General features: G+C 51.3%; 1 protein-coding gene across 1 annotated transcript in view; it reads right to left on the bottom strand.

Moving 5' to 3' along the window:
* Nucleotides 1–20,145, bottom strand: part of HMCN2 (hemicentin 2) — a 168,191-nt gene that overhangs the window by 114,862 nt on the left and 33,184 nt on the right. The window contains exons 7-17 of the mRNA XM_012555391.2: nucleotides 17,578–17,749; nucleotides 16,816–16,922; nucleotides 15,760–15,880; nucleotides 12,857–13,120; nucleotides 10,385–10,529; nucleotides 9,745–9,866; nucleotides 7,821–8,093; nucleotides 6,526–6,667; nucleotides 5,884–6,011; nucleotides 5,030–5,143; nucleotides 4,592–4,741 (exon numbers count right to left, since the gene is read on the bottom strand). Of these exons, the coding sequence (XP_012410845.2) occupies nucleotides 4,592–4,741; nucleotides 5,030–5,143; nucleotides 5,884–6,011; nucleotides 6,526–6,667; nucleotides 7,821–8,093; nucleotides 9,745–9,866; nucleotides 10,385–10,529; nucleotides 12,857–13,120; nucleotides 15,760–15,880; nucleotides 16,816–16,922; nucleotides 17,578–17,749 (1,738 nt within the window). The remainder of the gene's footprint in view (nucleotides 1–4,591; nucleotides 4,742–5,029; nucleotides 5,144–5,883; nucleotides 6,012–6,525; nucleotides 6,668–7,820; nucleotides 8,094–9,744; nucleotides 9,867–10,384; nucleotides 10,530–12,856; nucleotides 13,121–15,759; nucleotides 15,881–16,815; nucleotides 16,923–17,577; nucleotides 17,750–20,145) is intronic.

Here is a 20,145-nt window from a genome sequence, read left to right as displayed (position 1 = left end):
CAGCACAACTGGAAGAGTGTAGTCGATGTCACTGAACTGTGCATGTAGAAAGTTTTGAAATGGTGTATCTTTGGCTGTGTATACTTTCACCAAAAAAAAAAAAAGGTCGAGAAGGGAGAGGGTTGACATGTTGTGGGGTTGTTAACCAACATCATAAAACAATATGTGTACTACTGTTCCATGAGCAACTATTTGTTCTGTAAGCCTTCACCTGAAGTACAATAAAAAAAAAGAAGAAGTTAAAATTAGAACATTTCCATGGGCCCCTAAAAGATCTCGCAGGCCCCCAGCCACCTGCTGCATCTGCTGGAGGAGGCCCCGATGCTGGCCACACCTCTCACAGCCTGGCCCTGCTTCTCGCCTGCTCCCCCAGGCTGGCCAGGGGGTCCTTAGCACACTCAAAAGCATGCACCCTGCTCCCCTGCTCATCCACCCAGAAAATAGGGTCCTCTGGAGTAAGGGAATAAGAAGCAGGGACTTAAATGAAAGGATAGAAAGAGAGAGGGGTGAACATTTAGAGAGCACAGACATCTTAGCTCAGGGCAGTTTTTTTAAGTAATCGAAAGAGCACTAACTCAGGGAGCAGGTGCCTGTGGCAGAGCCCTGGTCACCAGCCATGGGCTAATTACCCCCTCACCAAACCGCTGTCAGCCCAGCCCAGGCCATAGCACAGGAGGTAGGGGCTGGGGGAAGTGTGCTTAAGTATATTGATTATTCATTCCATGCAAACCCTGAGCTAAGCATATTATCTTATTAAATCTCTCAAGAACCCTATGAGCAAGGCTCTATTATTATCCCCATTTCACAGAAGGGGAAAGTGAGGCTCAGAGAAGTAAATAACTTGGCCAAATTAGCAGCAGGACCCAGACACTGACCTAGGACTCTTCATTGCCAAAAGCCAGGCCCAGAAGATGCTGTAAAAGTGCTTTGCAAGCTTATTAAGAAAACGTTCTGCATCCTACTTTGGTGAGTGGCGTCTGGGATCTTAAAAGCTTGCAAGGGGCCATCTAAGATGCATCAATTGGTCCCAACCACCTGGAGTAAAGGAGAATGAAGAACACCAAAGACACAAGGAAAGTATTAGCCCATGAGACAGAAAGGCCACATAAACCAGAGGCTTCATCAGCCTGAAATCAGAAGAACTAGATGGTGTCCAGCTACCACCAATGACCACCCTGACAGGGAACACAACAGAGAGTCCTGGATGGAGCAGGAGAAACGTAGGGTGCAGAACTCAAATTCTAGTAAAAGACCAAACTTAATGGTCTGACTGAGACTGGAGGAACCCCGGAAAGCATGGCCCCTGGATTCTCTATCAGCCCAGAACTAAAACCATTCCCAAGGCCAACTCTTCAGACAAAGATTAGACTGGACTATGGGACATAAAATGATACTCGTGAAGAGTGTGCTTCTTAGTTCAAGTAGATACAGCTCCTGTCCGGAGGTGAGATGGGAAGGCAGAGAGGGTTAGGAGCTGGTTGAATGGACACAGGGAATCAGGGGTGGAAAGGAGGAGTGTGCTGTCACAGTATGGGGAGAGCAATTACGGTCACATAACAATGTATGTATAAATTTTTGTATGGGAGACTAACTTGAAATGTAAACTTCTTTAAACTACAACAATAAAAAAAATTTAAAAAGTGCTCTGCAGGCTGGCCCACAAACACAGGCACTCAGTGTCAGTGCAGGAGGAGGCTGCCCTCCTTCCTGGGCCCAAAATGCCTCCAGGAAGCCAGTTCCCAGCTCAACAGCAGAAAGTAGGCACAGCTCCCGCTCGTTCCCTGTCCCGGAAGGCTCTGCTAGCCTGGCCAGGAAGGCTGGACCACAGCTGCCACCCAGATGGGCAGGAAATTCAATTTCCCACTGCCATTGCCAGGCTGGCTCGCCCCAGCCCCACAGGTGCTGGGCCATTCTCCAGCCCTTCCCTGACCTAAGGCCAGAGGCTGCCAGTGGCCCAGTGGCCCAGAAGCTCTGCTTTGGGGTGCCAGGCACCTCCTTCCTCTGACATGGGGAAATGACCCCAAGGCCAAGGGCAGAGGTGAAAGAACAGGACCAGGCAGGCATGTCAGTCTGGGACCCAAAGACACCAGATTTGCTGAGAAGAAGTCAGACGGGGAGCAAGAAGGGATGCCTGCTCATAGCAATGTCAAGTGCGAGCCCACCGCCCCCAGAGCACCCTCACCTCACTGCTCATCCAGAACCTGCTGGCTAATAACAGTGACAGCAGCATTTATCAGACCACTGTGGCCCAGGCATTTCTTATCTCTCACTCACACAGCATCTCTAAGACCATTTTACAGATGAGGAGCCTGAGGCTCCGAGAGGGGAAGTGACCTCCTCTCAAGCTCACCCGGCTGGTGGGCAGCAGGAGCAAGTCCAGCTCCATCCTTAGAAGCCACAGTGTGCAGAGATTAATGGCACAGACTCTGGGGTTCAGATTCCAGCTCTGCCACTTGACAGCTGTGTGACTTTGGGCAAGTCACTTAACCTCTCTGTGCCTCATTTTCCCTATCTATTAAGAGGATAAATGATAGCATGGATCTCAAAGCGTTGTTTTGGGAGGATTAAATAAGTTAGTACATGAAACATTCTTAGAGCTGGAACATGGTAAATAGCTAATATTTTTATTATTGTTAGTATCAGGCTCCCAAGCTCACAGCTTCCCACATCCAGCCTGCCCCACCCAAGAGTCCAGCCACATAGCCGCTCTCTATAGGGAAAGTCTGAGCACATCCCTCCATAAAACCTCCCAACACCATTCGAAGGACAAAGCCCAAACTCCTACGCCCAGTTCTTGAGGCCCAGAATGATCCATAGCAGCCAGGGCCTCACCTCTCCCCCGCCCCTCTGTATCTCACTCCCTGCCTCACTTCCTGTGCCATTGGGAGATTTGCACATGTTGTTCTCTTTGCCTGGAATACTGTTTCCCAGCTCTTCACCTGGCTGATTCCTCTGGCCTCAGCTTAGACATCACCTCCTCCAAGAAGCCTTTCCAGTTCCCGCTGTGGGGTTAGCCCCCTTCTCTGGGTCCCTACAGACCCCGAGAATGCCGCTTCCACACGCTCGGCACACTGGGTTCTAGTTGCCTGTTTTCTCTTCTGTCTTCAACTCCATGAGCAACAGGCAAGCAGAAGCGTGACTCGCCTGTCGTTTACACGCAATACAGGGCCTGGCACACGGGCACCTAGTGGCCACGTACTGGAAAAGTAAGTGATGGAATGGATGAAGGAATGAAGGCGAAGGACCCCCAAGCCTGGGAGGACCTCAACCCTTAGATGGCACTGTTTCTGCCAGGAGCCAGACCCTTCTAACTGGGCGGACTCAAAGCCCCAGCCAAGTGCTTGGGAGACAGGCCTGGGCCCTGTTCTTCTTGCGGAGCCCTTTGACCACACCCCAACCCCGGCCCTGCCTGGCCACCCCGCCCGGATGAGCACATTCTCAATTCTCTGCGCTTCCCCAACTTCCAGCACCTGTCTCTCCTGCCGTGGCTACAGCGAACCCTCAGAGCCCAATCCGCCCCAGCTCAGCATGCCAAGGAGCTGTGCCCACGGCTTCCGAGCAATCCCCAGTGCCTGGAATCCAGGCCTGGCACTTAGACATCACAGAAATCACAGATAAGGCCATGTACTGGCCACAGAAAAATCCAAGCTCCCCATCCGCAAAAAGGGGACAATAAATCCCTTCATTTATTAAGTCCTCACTGTGGGCCAGACCCTGTGCTTAGCATTATACGCCCTGCTCATTTAACCCTCACAGCAACCCAGTGAGGGAGGGCATACGGTCAGCCCCATTTTACTGATGGGGAAACTGAGGTTCAATTACTTGACCAAAGCAGGTAGATGGTAAGTGATGGAGCCAAGACTAAAACTCTTGTTTCAGGAGGTCAATGCCCAAGCTTGAACCAAACTGTCTCTGTGGTAGGCAGCTTCTAAGGTGAACCCAAAGATTCCCACCTCCTGGTATTCACACCCTTCAGTAGTCCCTCCCTTGTACCAGGGTTGGTCTGTGTTACCAACAGAATAAGGGAAAAGTGGTGGTATGTCACTTCCAAGACTGTTGTTGGTTGTAAAAGACTGTGGCTTCCATCTTGGGTTCTCTCTCTTTCTCTCTCGTCGCTTGCTCTATGGGAAGCCATGTTGTGAGCAGCCTTATGGAGAGGCCCACATGGCAAGGAACTGAAGCGTCCTGCCCACAACCATGTGAGTCAGCTTGGCGTGGATCCTCCAGCCCAAGTCAAGCCTTCAGATGACTGCAGCCCCTACCAACCTATTGATGGCGATCTCGTGAGAGACCCTGAGCCGGAGCCATCCAGCGAAGCCATGCCCTGATTCCTAGCCCTCAGAAACCATGAGATAATAAATATGTGCTGTTTAAGCCACAGAGTTTTGGGGCAATTTGTTACACAGCAAGAGATAACTCATACACTGTTGCCTTTCTAATTATCCCTTGTACCCACATGCTCTGGATTCACATGATGCAATTCCATGTTGGCAGTCTACTCTGGGGAATTCTCTTTTTCCTTCTCAGAGGCTGGGCCCAGGGCTGGAGGGGGTGCAAAAATGGAGAAGGTAGGGACAAGGTATATACTCACGTCCAACCTCCAGCCGGATTTCCGCAGAGGCATCACCCAGCTCATTGATGGCTCGACAGGTGTAGACGCCAGCATCCCTCTCCTGAGCTGCCGGGATTCGCAGGGTCCCAGAGCTGAAGCCCTCCGGGGCCAGAATCATTTCAAGACCTCCTGGAACAAAGATAAGAAAGCATTGGGACAAGTGGGAGGGCACCACAGGAGGCCAAGGTGTTAGGCTGCTCAAGCCCTGCTGACTCTGGGGGCTCCTATGACTCCATGAGAAAAGGACCCTGTATAGCTGTGTCGAGACTGGGCTGGCAGCGAGGGTGGGGGGCTGCTGGAACCGGCCAGCCCTTCCAGACACCCCATTCCCATTGCTCCCGAATGACCTTTCTGAGAAGCTGATTTTCCAGAGCCCCAGTGGATAATTCCTCAGGCCCCCCTCCCCACCCAGCCTACCTCGATACCAGATGACCCGGGGCGGAGGGACCCCGGATGCCTTACACACCAGCACGGCCTCCTTCCCGACCTCAGCAAGCACCACGGCATTGACGGCAGAGATTGAAGGTGGGTCTGTGGGGGGGAGGGGGATATGGTGAATTTGGGATCAGGCCTGAGGGGACAGAGGCAAAGCTCCAGGGCCCTGCCTCTTCCCCACCCCCACCCATCAGGGACAGTCACCCCAGAAAGATCTGCCTATAGCCAGTTTTTTAGAAGCTTCCTACCCACTTTCGACCTTAAATTAAAGTCAATCACTCCCTTGACCAAAACCTCCCAAAACCCCCTACTGCTCCTCATTTAACCTGGAATAAAAGCCAAAATCCTATAAGGTCCCACTCCATCCCCCTCTCTCTCCCCTTCTCTCCCACCCCACCTCCACTCACTCCATCCCAGCATCCTTGAAGCCCCTTGAGAACACCAGGTCCGTTCCCACCTCAGGACCTGTGCCCTGCCAGTCCCTCTGCCTGGAATGCTGTTCCTGTCCACAGCTCTGGCCAGGGTCACCTCCTCCGAGCCACTTCCCTCTCACCCTCACCCTCCCATCACTCCAGCACATCACCCCACTCTATTTTCTTCAAAGGACCTTCACCATCAGAAAGTATCTTACTGAGTTATCTATTTGCATGTTTGTTTTCTGCCTCCCTGTTAAACATAAGCTCCACCTGGAAAAAGGCCATGTGTTCACTGCTGTACCTCAGAGCCTGGCACAGAGAAGATGCTCAATAAAGATTTGGGGGAGGGCAGGAGGGCAGGAGGGACAGAGGGAGGGAAAGAGGAGGGGCCCTCTCCTGCTATGCTCATGGTCCTAGTACCTGTATAGTACAGAGTGACCGTCTTCTTGTCTGTGCCAACCTCATTAGCAGCCTGGCAGCTGTAATTCCCAGCATCCTCTGGGGCTACTCCCTGAATGATCAGCGTTCCCTGGGCATCCACAAGGACTCTGGAGTCAGGCCATAAAAACAACATGTCCCATAGCAGGGGCTGGTTAGGGCAGGCTGGTTAGGTCAAGGGGTTGCTCTATGGCCACCACGAATAACAAATTAATTCACAGCATCCTTAGCGACCACATTCTCCACTGACTGCCAGTCTGCTCTGTACCCAGCTGTGTGCTGGGCACTTTACGTGCATTGTCTCATTTAATTCACGAGGCTCAGAGAGGTGACAGGACTTGCTCGAGGTCACCAGCTTGCATGGTCAACCATGCACATCTGTCAGACTCCAGAGCCTGTGCTCCTGACCGCTGTGCCCAAACTGCTGCCCCTTGATGTTCCTGAGGCTCAAATGATCCCAGGGGGAAGGCAGGGCAAATGTAACCCCCCCGCACCCCACCCCCACTCCCCGCCTCCATGTACGGGCAAGAAGACCAAGGCCCACAGAGGCCACACGGCACAAGTGCTCTGGGATCCTTATCCACCTGCTCCCAGTCCTGGAGCCCTGCGTCCTGGGCCCCTCACCTGCTGTCCTGTTGCAAGGTGCGGCCTTCTCGACTCCAGGAGATGTGGGGTGCAGGGTACCCAGAAGCTGAGCAGCTGACCCTCACCTCTGCACCCTGGGAGAAGTGCTGGGACCTGGTGTGGATGCTGACCTGCGGGGCCTCTGGAGCCCAAAGAGGGGGCAGGCAAGGAAGAGCCTGTCAGAGCAGCCATGCCATCCCAGTCACCAGGGCTCAGCCCCCTCCCCGTTCCCTGTAGTCATAGATGCGTGAGAGAAAAGAAGCAAAGGCCCAAAGGGCCTGAACCCCTGGGAGTGGCTTCCCTGGGAATGGGTGGACCAGGCGGCCACCCAGAGGAACCCCTGAGTCACATGGAGAGTGGATTTCCCAGCATCCCCCAGTCTGGAAGCCACAGGCTCCCTGAAGTCCTGCTTGGAGAGACTTAAGGAGATGTCAGGCAGCTGCCAGGGCTGGGATGGCTCTGGTCCCCAGGGACCTTTTTGGTGAACCACAAAGGCTGTCCCAGAACTGGCCCCAAACTTATGCTCTATCTTGGCTCTCTGAAGCTCACAGTACAACAGACTTGTCAGGCTCCAACAGACTTCTTGGCCATCTCATCTAGAAATAGCAAGCACAGCCCTCCCACACCCATGGCACACACAGCTAATAGATCTCCTTCCTGGCTATGGCCTCAATCTTCTCAACACATCCAAGATAGCCACTGCCAAGCAAAAGTAGCTTGCATGGGAGAGAAAGCTTGTTCCAACACCCTTATTTTTACACTAGGGGAAACAGTGCCCTAAGATGGAGGATCTGCCTAAATCCTGGGTAGAGCTGAGGCCACAACCTAAGTCTCATAACTCCCAGACCAGTGCTCTTTCCACTGCCTCCTCCACCCCCATCTGGTTGCTGCTGTCCAACCCTGCCAAGCACATCTGACCTCTGGGCTTTCACAAGTTTCCAGTATCCCGATACCTGCCCTACACCTTGAGAAGAGGGACGAGGAGAGCGACAATAGAGGTACTCAATAGCAGGAGAAAAGGACAGGACAAGATGAAATTGGTCTGGCCTATAGCAGTAGAAACTCAAGTTAGATATTAGGATGAACTTCCCAACAGTGAGGACCACTAGGCTTTGCACAGGTAGTCACAAGAGGTTACAGGATCCTCTTTCCCTAAAGATGCAGAAAACACAGGAAGGGCTGACGTTCCCTGTCAGAGATGATGTGTGAGGCAGAGGGATAGACTGATGCCTCCCGAGGTAAATGCTAGGTAGTGTACTGAATTGTAGAGACAGAAGTGGCAAGAAGAGACTCACCTCGCACCAGGAGCCAGACGGACGCCCTTGTGACCCCATTGGCATTGCTGGCCACACACTGGTACCGCCCGCCGTCACTAGGGATGACGCCGCTGACCTCCAGGGACAGGTTGGCCAGCTGAGTGACTCGGCCCACGGAGGCCGGCAGGACTCGCCAGTCCCGAATCCAAGTCAGGTTGTAGGGGGCCTCACCCAGGACCTGGCAGGACAGGATGGCATTCTCCCCTGGGGACACGGTCACGTTGGGGTCAGGGACCAGCTGCGGTGGGGGATCTGCAGGGATATGAGCACAGGAGTATCTGAGGCACCGACAAGAGGGGAATGGCCATCTTGCAGGCCCTGCCCAGCTCCAGCCCCAACCCCAAGGCTCTGGTCAGCCTGCACCATACACCACATCCCTGAGGACACATTGGCCAGCAGTGTGGTTAGCCAGCATCTGCTCTCCATCCCCAGGAGCAGCGCCACCCGAGGGAGGGCTCCTTCCACCCCTGCTGCCACACCCTCCCAGAGCTGCATGGCATATGCGTGCCTTCCACACTAAAGCCAGCAGCAATATTTAACAAGCACTCCACCACTCTTCACACCCCCTGAGCCGATAATTCTACCCTGGGGAATAAAGCCTCGGAAATAACCAGCAAGGGTGGAAGCGTACTGTGTACAAAGCTATTCTCTGTGCAAACAGCAGGGCTATTTATAACAGCCAAAATTCAGAAATACTATCACTGCCCCAAATGAGGGGAGAGCTAAGCAAACCGCTATCTTGATAGGAAAAAGCCATAAGAGAGACTATCCAACACAGGGACAGAGGCCTCAAAACCAGCAGGACCAAAACAGCTTTTCAGAAGTAAATCGCCAGGCCTTTCTTCCTAGTCTGTCTTCTTCTGGAAGCCCTGCTGAAACCTGTTTGGCATCACGACACACAGGTCTCCCCTGAGGAGCGGGTGGTGGCTGAGCATGAGGTGCGCTGGCCAGGAATTAAACCCGGGTCTCTCTCTCGCATGGAAGTCGAGAATCTTACCACTGAAGCAACAATGACGCTGGCAAGATTTTAACAGTTGTTAAATCTAAGCAATGGGCATATACATTCCTTTAGGCTATTCTCTCTACGTCTCCATACTCATAATTTATAAAAAGCAAAATTTTATTAATTCATGCCATAAAAGTAAATTTGATGACGTGCTGTATTGTTGGGTGATAAAAAGCAGGTTGTAAGCCAGTCTAATATTATCCCATGTTTGTTAAAATGCACACGCAGGAAAAGGTCTGGAAGGAACTAAGTGGAAATGCCCTCAAGGTTCTCTTTAGAGTGGAAGGGTTACAAGTGATTTTGATCTTCTTTTTGCTTGTTTATATTTTCCAACTTTTCTACAAGGAACGTGTGTCTTTTTTTCTTTTAAGATTAAAGAATGTGGAGTGGCTAATCTTTCCGTGTTCATTAGGTTCCTTTTCTTTTCAAGACAGCTGAAGTTCATAATATAAAACCAATTTCATTTTGAGATGGTCTGTGGCATTTCCAACCTTCTCTGACTCGATACTGCCATGCTGGGTGGGGAACTGGAGGTGACAAGGGACGAGGGATGTGAGACAGCGAGATCCCCAAAAGTACCTGGGATCAGCCACGCCCCAAAGGCCAGACTAAGAAGTCAAGGGATTAAGGCTGGGCAGGGCAGGCACGACCTGAGCCAGGGTTCTCAGTCTTCCTCCAGCTGAGACCCACAGGCCATTCCCAGGGGAGACACCCCAAAAGAGGGCCTGCAGGCAGGTGGCAGCACAAGCGGCCAGAATCTGGATGGTGAACAGTCCCCAGCAGCTGGCTGGCTGGCACGCTACCGCATGGATGGGGACATCCCAGGAGGAAATCCTAGAGGGAAGAATCTAGCCAGGGGGTGGGAGGGAGGATTTGGAGGGGCCCAAAAAGACAGACCTGTGACGACAATCTGGGCCTTTGCTCGTCCAGTCCCAGCCCTGCTGACCGCCGTACACTCGTATGTCCCCTCCTCGGCCTTGGAGGCCCGCGGGATCTCCCAACTGCTGTTTCCTGACTCCCTGTGAACACAGAACAGCAGGAGACACACAGTCACACTAACCCCGGTCAGGGCACCCCCCCCCCAAGTCTCATGTGCCCCTCAGGGGCCTTGGTCCCTTGAATCCTGCCCAGAGGGGAGACCCCAAATCCTCTGTGAGGCTTGATAAGAAGAGGCAGCAACCAAGACCTTGCAAATTCCATGATCTGCTGTGTGACTCTGGGCAAGTCCCGTCCCCGATCTGAGCTGTGGACTTCCATCCAAAGGGGAAGGTCTGGGAGGGTCCTTCTCGCCCTGACCCCCATAGAGCCTGACAGCACTCAGGCCCTGTGTGGGTTACGTTTTCAGGAGGCTGAGGAAGGCCCATGGCTCTTTCATGGGGTAATGGGTCTTGGGCCCACTCTCCCTCCCTGCCCAAGAGGACAATATGACTGAGACTAAGGTCCCTTTCCTGTCACCCACTCCCCTCAGATCCCTCCAAGGCACCAGGGTCCCAGCAGCCTTGTGGTGGGGACACAGGGTTGGCCACCGCCCACTCACCGGAAGTGCCTCTCCTCGCCCAGCTTGGTTCCGTCTCGCCACAGCTGCAGCCTGAAGGGGAGGGTGCTGTGCACAGAGCAGGAGACCAGCAGGGGCTGCTGCAGGTAGCCGTGGATCGTGGGGGGCATGCTGACCAGTGGGGAGCCTGCAAGCAAGGACCAGGACTCAGGGTTCCTCCCTCCTGCCCACAGCCTGCCTTCCCCACACCCAGGTACATAGAGACCCCTAGGGAGGAACCAGGGGCCAGAAGGCCAGGACTCAAGCCCTGGCTCCACCATCTGGTGGCCACCGTGAACAGATTGTTTCACCTCACTAAGCCTCAGTTTCTACCTCTGTGAAATGGGAGTAATCACAGTACTGACCTCGTTCTGTTGCTGTGGGAGTTGGTGGAAAATGGTGCATGAAAGGACTTGGCACAATGCACGATGCATCAAAAGTGTTATCAATTGAAGCTAATGGTACTTTCTGGTTTGTGAGACTATTTAACTTGAGATTGCCTGGTTAGACAAGTCCCTTCCCGACTGTGGGTCACCATTTGCTCCATTGTATTTGACAGAGAATTTGCAGCCATTCTGAAAGCTGCTGAAATGCTATGCAGGCTGGGATCAGGCTCCGAAGCGACATGGGTGGGGTTGTGCAACTGCTCTGCCGAGGGTCCACTTTATCCAAAGATGTTGGAGGGTAGCCTTTTTAGTTAAAAACAACCATTGCCAAAATATGGCTGTGAATGCAAAATTCACACGCATTTTTAAGATAAAATGAGACTTCGGCGAAATCTCACAGTTACAATCAGCCCCTTGGGGCCCCCACCAGACACCACTACCCCCCCCCCCTTGACCCTTGGTCTTGGGATGACACACTCCCTTTCCTTGGCTGTTGGAACTACTTCAATGGAAAAGTCTGAGAAACTCCACCATGGGGTCAACTGCAGCCCAAGAGAGTCTCACTGGGTGGTGACCCCCTGGGCCTGCAGTCAACCTCTTATGTTGTCCTCTCCCTTCTCCCCAGCAGAGATGCTCTAAGGGTGAGACAATGCACTAGATCTCCTCAGAGCACAGAGCTGGGGGCCGGGAGGGAGGCGGTGACATCATGCTATAGGCTCCCTGCCACATCCCAGGGGAGAGGGGTGTCGAACCATCCAGCCACGTCCTCAGCTGTGTGCAAAGCAGCCCCCACTGACCCCTACACACTGGCAGCCTCAGCACAGCTAGCACTGGCTCCCCACATCCATGAGCCAAAAGCGTTCAGGGATCCCTACCCCAGGCCCAGAGCTCACAGCCCCCATATCTCCAAACTCACAGCCTCCTGCTCTAAGCCAAGCTTCCAGCCTCCCAGACCTGGAAGATCCGAGAGAGAGCAAAAGCCCAAACCACATCCCTCCTCTTTAATCTAGAGCTGAGATGGAGACCAAAAAGCCAGAGCTGAGCTCCAAACTCTTGGATCTGTCTGAAAGAACAGGGGAGAGAAAACAGAGGCTGTTATTCCCCCTTTGAAATTCCTTCCTGAAAGCTGTAAAGACCAAGGGAGGAACCTCAGCAGGGGGCTGGAGGCCAGGAGGCTGAGAAGAAGGGATCCCATCTCCCTCACCCAGCCCTGCCCTGCCCTACTCAGGTCCTGAAAGCCCCCTGCCCCACTATGGGCACCCTGGCCAGCCTCCAGAGCTGCCCAGGAGAAGAGGGGCATCTTCCCTGCCTCTATCCCTTTTTGAAGTGGACGAAGGATCTCCCTTCATGGAGATCCCCAGCAAAGAGATGCCAGAATGTCAATAACATCCACTTCTGTGAGCTCCTCCCCAGGCCACTTCCAGAGGGAGAGGGGAAGTGAGCAGGAAGAATGCCATGGCAGCTGCCACATGTGGAGGGCCCTGGTCCACAGCTCCCATAGTCTGAGTGCAGCCTCTGAGCACCTGCGTGCTGTCTCTTTATGTGCATTAGCTTAAGGAACCCTCAGAGCAGCCATGCAAGGTGGGGGTGGTTTCAGTTTTCTGATCTATAAAACGGGTACACATCTCAGAACTATTGTAAGCAATCAACAAGCTAGTGCATGGCAAGGAAGTGCTCAACAATGGTTGCTAGAATAAGTATTACCATGATAATAAGAATAATGATGATGATGATTATGGAAGAGCAAATACTCATGTCTTCCCTGCCCACAGTTGTGTCTCCAAGTGCCTAACACCATGACTGATACATAGCAGATGCTCAAAACGAATGTTGGATGGACTGGTGGATGGATACATGGATGGATGGATTTATAGATGGATGGATGGATGACTGTACTAAGTCCCTGAACTGAGAACCACATCTGAAGCATCTCTAATATTTTAGCATAATGCTTTGCAAGGAATAGCTGCCCATAAAATCTTAATGAACAAACATTTGCTGATCTGATCTAATCAGGGAAGTCTTCCAGGAAGAGATGGGCCTCCAAGGGAGGCAGCTGAGCTAGAGGATAAGTGAACCAACCACTCACCTGGGGCCACCCCACTGTAGGCAACTCCGGAGACACGAAGGAGGGGGTTCCCCTCATGGTCCTCGCCCTTCACCTTGAGGTAGAAGCGTTCCTTGGGAGTTTGAAAGGGTGGCCCACCCCACAGCTGATGGGTGGATCCATTGGAAAGGGGTTGCGTGGGCAAAGTCAGGAGGGGCTGTCCTGAGCTGTGCGAGAGCTCCACCAAATCCAAGCGGCCAGGCGCCTGCAGGCCTGTGGAGTTGATCACCAGGGAGATGGGCACCCCTGCAGACGAAAGGTTGAGGAAAGAGGTGCTGGCGTCTGCAGTGGGCTCCATGGTCCTCCCCAAGCAAGGGCCTCAGGGCCACACTTGAGGGACCCAACCTTCTTGGTCATACTTCACCCACTCCCCTGCCTTCTCTACCTACCCTTGTTCCAGCTAATGCTGGGGGTACGATAAGGACAGAGGGGCCCTTGTTGCTGTCCATGGTCCTGAAACACCACTGTCCAGGCCACGCTTCCCAAATGGTTGCTCTCACTCCCTCATCTCCGCAGACTCCATCTCTCATGGGGTAGAGCTGGGAAGGGGCATTCTCTCCGCCACCACCCCCGTTAGCTCTGGGGTTGGCCATCACCAGGCAGGCTTCTGGGAATGGCCTCCGATAAGGTACACATCCCAGTTAGTGGGGCTCTGACTCCTGCCCAATCTTTCCCCAGGCTCAGCTTCTGTTTGATTTTCCTTTCTATCCTGATGTAAATGTGGTACTTTTCACACTAACCCAGAGCAGATGGGACTGGACTCAAGTGTCATAATTTCCTTAGTTGACTTTGGAACTTTGGTCAGGTCTTTCCCTTTTCAGACAGTTATTCATTTTTTTTTCTCACAAAAATCACAAACCAGGGGCCTGTGGATATGGTTGGTTTGGTCCATGAGATGTCTTAAAATTACTGGAGAAATATTGAACAATCTGGAAAGTGCACATGAAAATCTAGATTTCCAGATTCTTTTGAAAAATGAAATGCATCGATCTCGGGCCCCCATCCTCACATGGTCACAATCCACTCTTGGCGTGTGGTGGCTGCTCCCTGTGGTCGGGGAGTCCACTGTCCAATTAGCCACAGTCTCCTCTATTCCCTGATACCTCCAACACAGAGGTCAAGTGTCAATCACTATTTATCATTGCAATGAATGGTCCTGCTGCTTTTCCTTATAAAACTGTCTTCGACCCACCATCTCTATCAAAAGCAGAAATGCAAAAGAGGGTCACATGACTCCCGGCACCCACTTCCACTGGGGACTGGCCCTGGGGACATTTCAGTTTTCTATCCCCAATCTAGTGCTACATTTAGAATTTCTTTTCTCTCCAAGACTGGCTTTGGAGCAGGACCTAAGTTTCCCTGTTTCTCCTCCTTCTTGCTATTGGCAAAACAAACATAAAATGAGCCAGCAACCCCCTTTTCACTTTAAAGACGTCACTGCTGGCCCTGGCAGGGAAACTTATGAGGGCCATCAAGAACAACAAACATTACAGATTACAGACTTGAAAGAAAGATCTAAGGGTCCGGCACGCATTGCCCCTTGTCACTATTTAGTGGTCCACGGAATCAGTCAGGCCTTTTTCTGGACCCTCGCAGCCTCTCTTCTGAGCTGTCCCAGCAAATTCCGCTGAATGGCCCCATGGTGAAGGACCATATTTTCCAAACCCCAAGTTGGGACCCCTGATCTGTCCATCAGATGCTATTTTCTGGTGTGGAGCTCATGCAGGCTGAGTCAGAGCCCCTGCCTGCCCTGGGGCCCAGCCTTTTCCAGGTGGAACAGGAATGGGGTGCTCAGACACCCTCAGACCCAGGTGGGCAGATTCAACCAGGAAACTCTGACCCTGTGCCTCCAACTTCAACACCCTCCCAGGCTACCCCAACCCCCAGCAGCCTCTGGGGCATCTAGACGTCCACCAGGCCATTCATTCCTTTGTAGTAAGGCATTGTTCTCCTTTGAGGGCAAGCTATCAACTCATTAGCACCTATTATTTTATTCAACTAATCTGGTATTTTCGGAGGAGCCCTGATGGCGTAGTGGTTAAGAGCTATGGCTGCTAACCAAAGGGTCAGCAGTTTGAATTCACCAGAATTAGAATTAGAATTAGAAACCCTATGGGGCAGTTCTACTCTGTCCTATAGGGTTACTGTGAGTCGGAATCAACTCGACAGCAACGGGTTTGGTTTGGTTAACCTGGTATTTACTGGAAAACTGACAATGTGGGACTTTGGACAGACAAGTTCTGACAAAAAGAAAGGGGAAGTACAGGTCAAAGTTCATTAGTGGTCACCAGGGGCAGGTGAGGGGGAGGGGAGTTATGGCTCAAGGGAAACTGAGTTTCTGTTAAGGGTGATGAAAAGTTTTGGAAATGGATAGTGGTGATGGTTGCATACCATGGTGAACATAATTAACATCACTGAATTATACATGTAAAAATGGTTGAAATGGCGAATGTTTACATATATATGTATACTATGTATGTATGTATACGTACATACATGTGTGTGTATATATATACATCCAGAATAAAAAAAAAAGAAGGAAGAAATTAAAAAGAAAAAGAAAGGGTAAGGTGTGGACTCAGTAATAAGGGGGACAGGGGACAGCATGGGGTCCTGGAGGCCTTTGGTTGCAGAGAGGATGTTCTAAGGACAAATTATCACAGTGTGACATGGACTGGGGCTGACAGGCATGACGCTGGCCCTGGAACTCAGTTTATATGACTATGATATGGGAAAATGACCCAACTTTAGCCTCTGCTGTGTCCGTAGTCACACACAGACAGACAGCCAAGCCCAACCCTGAACTTCTACCACTTCCCAAAGCCAAGTCCCATCTCTTTTCAGAAGGCAACTCAGCATCACCTCCAGGGCCAGGACCTCAGTACCTTGCAAGGGCCACTCAATGGTGTGGTTGAGGTCCAGAGAGGGTTGAGTGGAGAAGCCGGCTCGGAAGTCGATGCTGCTGATGCCCGTGATCCTCACGGAGTGGCGGCCACTGCTGTAGACCTAGCACAGGCCCAAGTCCCACATCGTCAGAGCATCCAACCCCAGCACCCCCGGCCTACAGGAGGAGGCGGCCAACCTGACCAAATGCCCAGGGTGCAGCCTTTGCAGAGAAGTGGGCAACTTACCTGCTCCCTAGGGGCCCAGCATGGCTCTCCCCAAATAAAGTGGAAGAAGCCCAGCCTACAACACTATCCTGAGCAGGACTTCTGAAGCTGCTCTGCCTTCGCAGTTCTCCCCCAGTTCCTACAGGCTCCGTCTGTCCCCTACACGTCTAACCTCCTGCTTTGCCTTCCCCATCGGCATTTATAGCTCTTAGCTCAAAGAAGCTCAGGGTTTGAAAGGCAGGTGGTTGATGCCGACACCTCACCTGCAGCACATCGTACGGTGCCTGGCATCCAGGAGGTGCTCAATAAATGTTTTCCCAATCAACAGGAGCTCACTGCCTTCTAAGGCAGCCGCCTGCCCCATCCCAGGATGCTTAACCAGAGAGGCCTTCCTCGCACGAAGCTGAGCCTGTCTCCGGTGCCTGGCTTCCAGTACCTTGCAGATTAGATCAGACCCTGCTCCCTTTGCCAGCGCTGTCCCTCTGAGTCATCCCTCCAAGGCCACCCTTGCTTCTTTTGTGCATTCTTTACAGGACATGGTTTTGAGTCAAAAGCCAGCTTGGTCACACACCTCTGGACATTTCAGTTTCTCCAAGTCCTTAACTGTTCCCACATTAACCCCAAACCACTCCATGCGACTTCTTCTCACTGGTGCAAAACCGAATGTTCCTCCTTTGTTCTTGGCCTTTTACTTCTATTGATATGCCCTAGACATCCCCACCCAGGCCCCAGGCCCCAGCTTCCCAGGGCCCCAACCCCCCCAGAGCAGGAAGGAGGGAGATGGTGCCCCAGCTCAGTAAAGCATGTCTCCCTCAACTCAGTGCCCCCTACCTTGATGGACCACAGCCCAGGATGCTCAGGCTTAAAGGCCACCACCTTGGCTGAGTCAGGGATGTTGAGGAGCACGTTGAGACCCTCGTCCTTCTGCAGGATCTTCCCTGTGGATGCCCCAAAGACTGCTCAGTCCTCAACCTTTTCCTAGGAGTAATAGGGACTCCATCCTATCCCCAGGTATCCATGGCCCATCAAACACAGCCTCAGGCTTCCTGGGGGAACTGACGTGACGGCCTTTGGCCTTTGGTGGTCCTCAGACTCCACCCCCTTCAATGCTCCACTCTCATCACTCCCCAGGTGCTGGCTGTACACCTGGCTTCTAGACCTAGATATTCTTGGCATCCTCAGAGCTTTGTGGGGTCAGGTAACTGGTCCAAATCACACTGACACCGCCAGTCTGTGTGGCCTTGACAAGCCACTTGCCCTCTCAGAGCCCCAGCTTCCCGTGTGAAAATGTGCTACTTGTTCTTGCCCTGATCAGCTCACAAGGTAACGTGTGGAAAATGTGTAGTGAGCCTCAAACTCCAGGGACTGTCATTATTTCAGTTCTGGTTACTTGACTGCTCCTTGCCTACCTGCCTCCTGACCCATCAAGGGTACCCTCTTTACCCTCCTCTCAGGGTCCCCCCCTCCGGCTGCCTTGTTACCAAAGCTTGTGTCCAAACCCCCTGCCACCCTGGTTCTCTTTCTTTCTTCTACCCTGAGCTCCCAGCTCAGCCTGAGGGTCAAAGAGGAGGCCCACCCAAGGGCAACACGTACCCAGCGGATCGCGGACTTCGATCTCTGGCCCCGGCCCACTCAAGGAGATAGTGACCTCCTTCAGGCTAGGGTCGAAGGGGATCCTCCATGTGTGCTCGCCCTCCTCCTCATGGTTTGTGGACAGCAGATGCACCTTGGAGGCCTGGATCGCTGACTCCACCCACTTCAGCACCTGGGGAAACAGGTAGGAGAAGCTGATGCTAGCAGGTACCCATAATCTCTTACTTGTGTCTGGCCCATCCAAGGTGGGGTCCTTAACTGGCTGCCAGTCGCAGGCAGAATCCAGTTTCCCATAGGTTTGATTGCTGTGCGCAGGCTTTCCAGGGCAACCAAGGCCATACCACTCCCCATTGCCTACAACAGGCCCCACTCACACATTGTTACCCTCCTGGCTTCTGAGGGCTTGAAGTTTTGACACTTGAATTGAGGCATCCAGAGGACTCAGCTCGGAGGAAAGAAGCAAGAGGGTGTTCCCTGGGCTGAGAAGACTCTTCCCACCTTCTTTGCCTGGCCAACTTCTATGTCCCTCACTTCCTCCAAGAAGCCTTCTTGATGCCTCCTGGACATGGATGGACCCTGGAGATCTGGAATCTTCCCCAGACCGTAGTTCATGCTCACCCACCAAGGGGTCTAAGATACGTCCCATCCCCCAAGGGCACCATGTTCTCTAAGCAGAACAGTGAGGATCTGCTTCAAAGTTATGCAGAATCTCTTCCTGATTCACAAAAGATGAGAAACTAATGGACTGATTTTTGCAATGCTGAGAAGTCTTAAATCCTTGGTTTCCATAATTACTCATTCAGTCTAAAATCTGACATGTTTTGGACAGGTCCCCTTGAGAATCAAATGAAAGCTAAGGGCCCTCTCCCTAGAATATCATACCACACATTTAGGTATGATTTTAGGCAGCTCTCAAACTCCCTTAAAAATGTCCCATGAGTCCAAGACCATGTGAGTCCATGACCCCATGTTAACAACACTTGAACTAGTCTAAGATGGTATCTCACTGAGCACAAAATTATTTAGTTTCTCCAAATCCTTACCACAGACTTCAACATACATATACATACATACCCAGAAGCAATGACACCCCAATATCCCAATATTAATGACCACTTCTAGTATTCACATTTTGGTTTTTAAATACCATTCCCCACTAAAAGTAACTGAAGTTCCTTAGAGAAATGGCTGATTCCAGGTATGGGACAGGGAATTTTCAAGGTAAGCCTGGGATAACTGGATAGTCCATAAAGCAAGGAAGTACTCAAAGACTAATGGGGTCATGTCAAAAGGACACAGGAACTAGCTTGAAGGAGCTCCCATTGGCTAAATTTGGGGCAACTTGAGCCCAAAAAAGAATAATGACTGCAATTTTTGAAACACACTGGATTATGTAATCCATGTGTACACAACCTGTCCCTGTCAAGTCTATTCCGACTCATAGCAGCCCTATAGGACAGAGTAGAACGGCCCCATAGGGTTTCCAAGGAGCAGCTGGTGGATTTGAATTGCTGACCTTTTGGTTAGCAGCCAAGCTCTTAACCACTGAGCCACCAGGGCTTTGGTGGTCCTCAGACTCCACCCCTTCAGTGCTCCACTCTCATGTGTCCATAAGGATAGTCGGATACTCAAAAAGGGAAAGCAAAATACTAAACAAATCATAACAAGAAAACCTCCTTTGCCACCATTGGAGGTGACGTCTTAGTTACAAAGAAAGAACTAAGTGTGATTCCTGCCTTTTCAATTGGGATTGCCCTTCAGAGAAACCAAATCATCCCTTTTGATGAGCCAAAGCTCTTCATCATGGAAGAATGCCAGCTAATAAATATGGAAAGAATGATGTGATTAGGAAATCATCATTTTGTAGTTCCTAATGAAATAGTTGTTTCAGGCAAGGATCCTCAGTGGATGCTAAAACCATTGGATGAAAGGCTGATGGGGGATGGCTGTCCGCATGGAGCCAGAGAATTACCCCATAGACCACTTGAGTCATAAAGGGGAAAACATGGCTTCACAATGCAGAGGGCTCCCTGTCACCACCTTAACCTAAGTAATGAAACTTGTCATCATGAATAGTAGGACAATCAGACAATAGAAAGTACACATAGCACCAACTATGAAATATTCCTGCCAAAAATGTTAGCCTCATCCAATCAGCCCTTTAGATGTAACTCCCAGTTTAGGGGAGACATAGAGGACAAAGGAACAAGTTAATGACACCATAAGGAAACAATCAGATAAATACGGAATATAGGACATTGTACAAATCATCATTCTTCAACAAGTTCATGTCATGGAAAAAAAAAAATATATATATATATATATATATATATATATATATGAACAGCTCCAGTTTTGAGGGACTTTATAGACATAACAACCAAATGAAATGCAAGGTTCTTGATTAAATCCTGATTTGGCAAAAAATGTTATAAAAGACATTTTGAGGACAAGTCGGGAATTTGAATATGGGCTGAGTATTAGATGATACTAGAAAATAATTATTAATTTTATTAGATGATATTGTGGTTGCATTGGAGTTTTTTGTTTTTTTTTTAAGATCCATGC

Source organism: Trichechus manatus, unplaced genomic scaffold, assembly GCF_000243295.1.
Source record: "Trichechus manatus latirostris isolate Lorelei unplaced genomic scaffold, TriManLat1.0 scaffold00038, whole genome shotgun sequence".
Classification (NCBI taxonomy): Eukaryota; Metazoa; Chordata; class Mammalia; order Sirenia; family Trichechidae; genus Trichechus; species Trichechus manatus.
The sequence above is the reverse complement of the archived record's forward strand: the minus strand, read 5'-3'. Positions and strand labels throughout refer to the sequence as shown.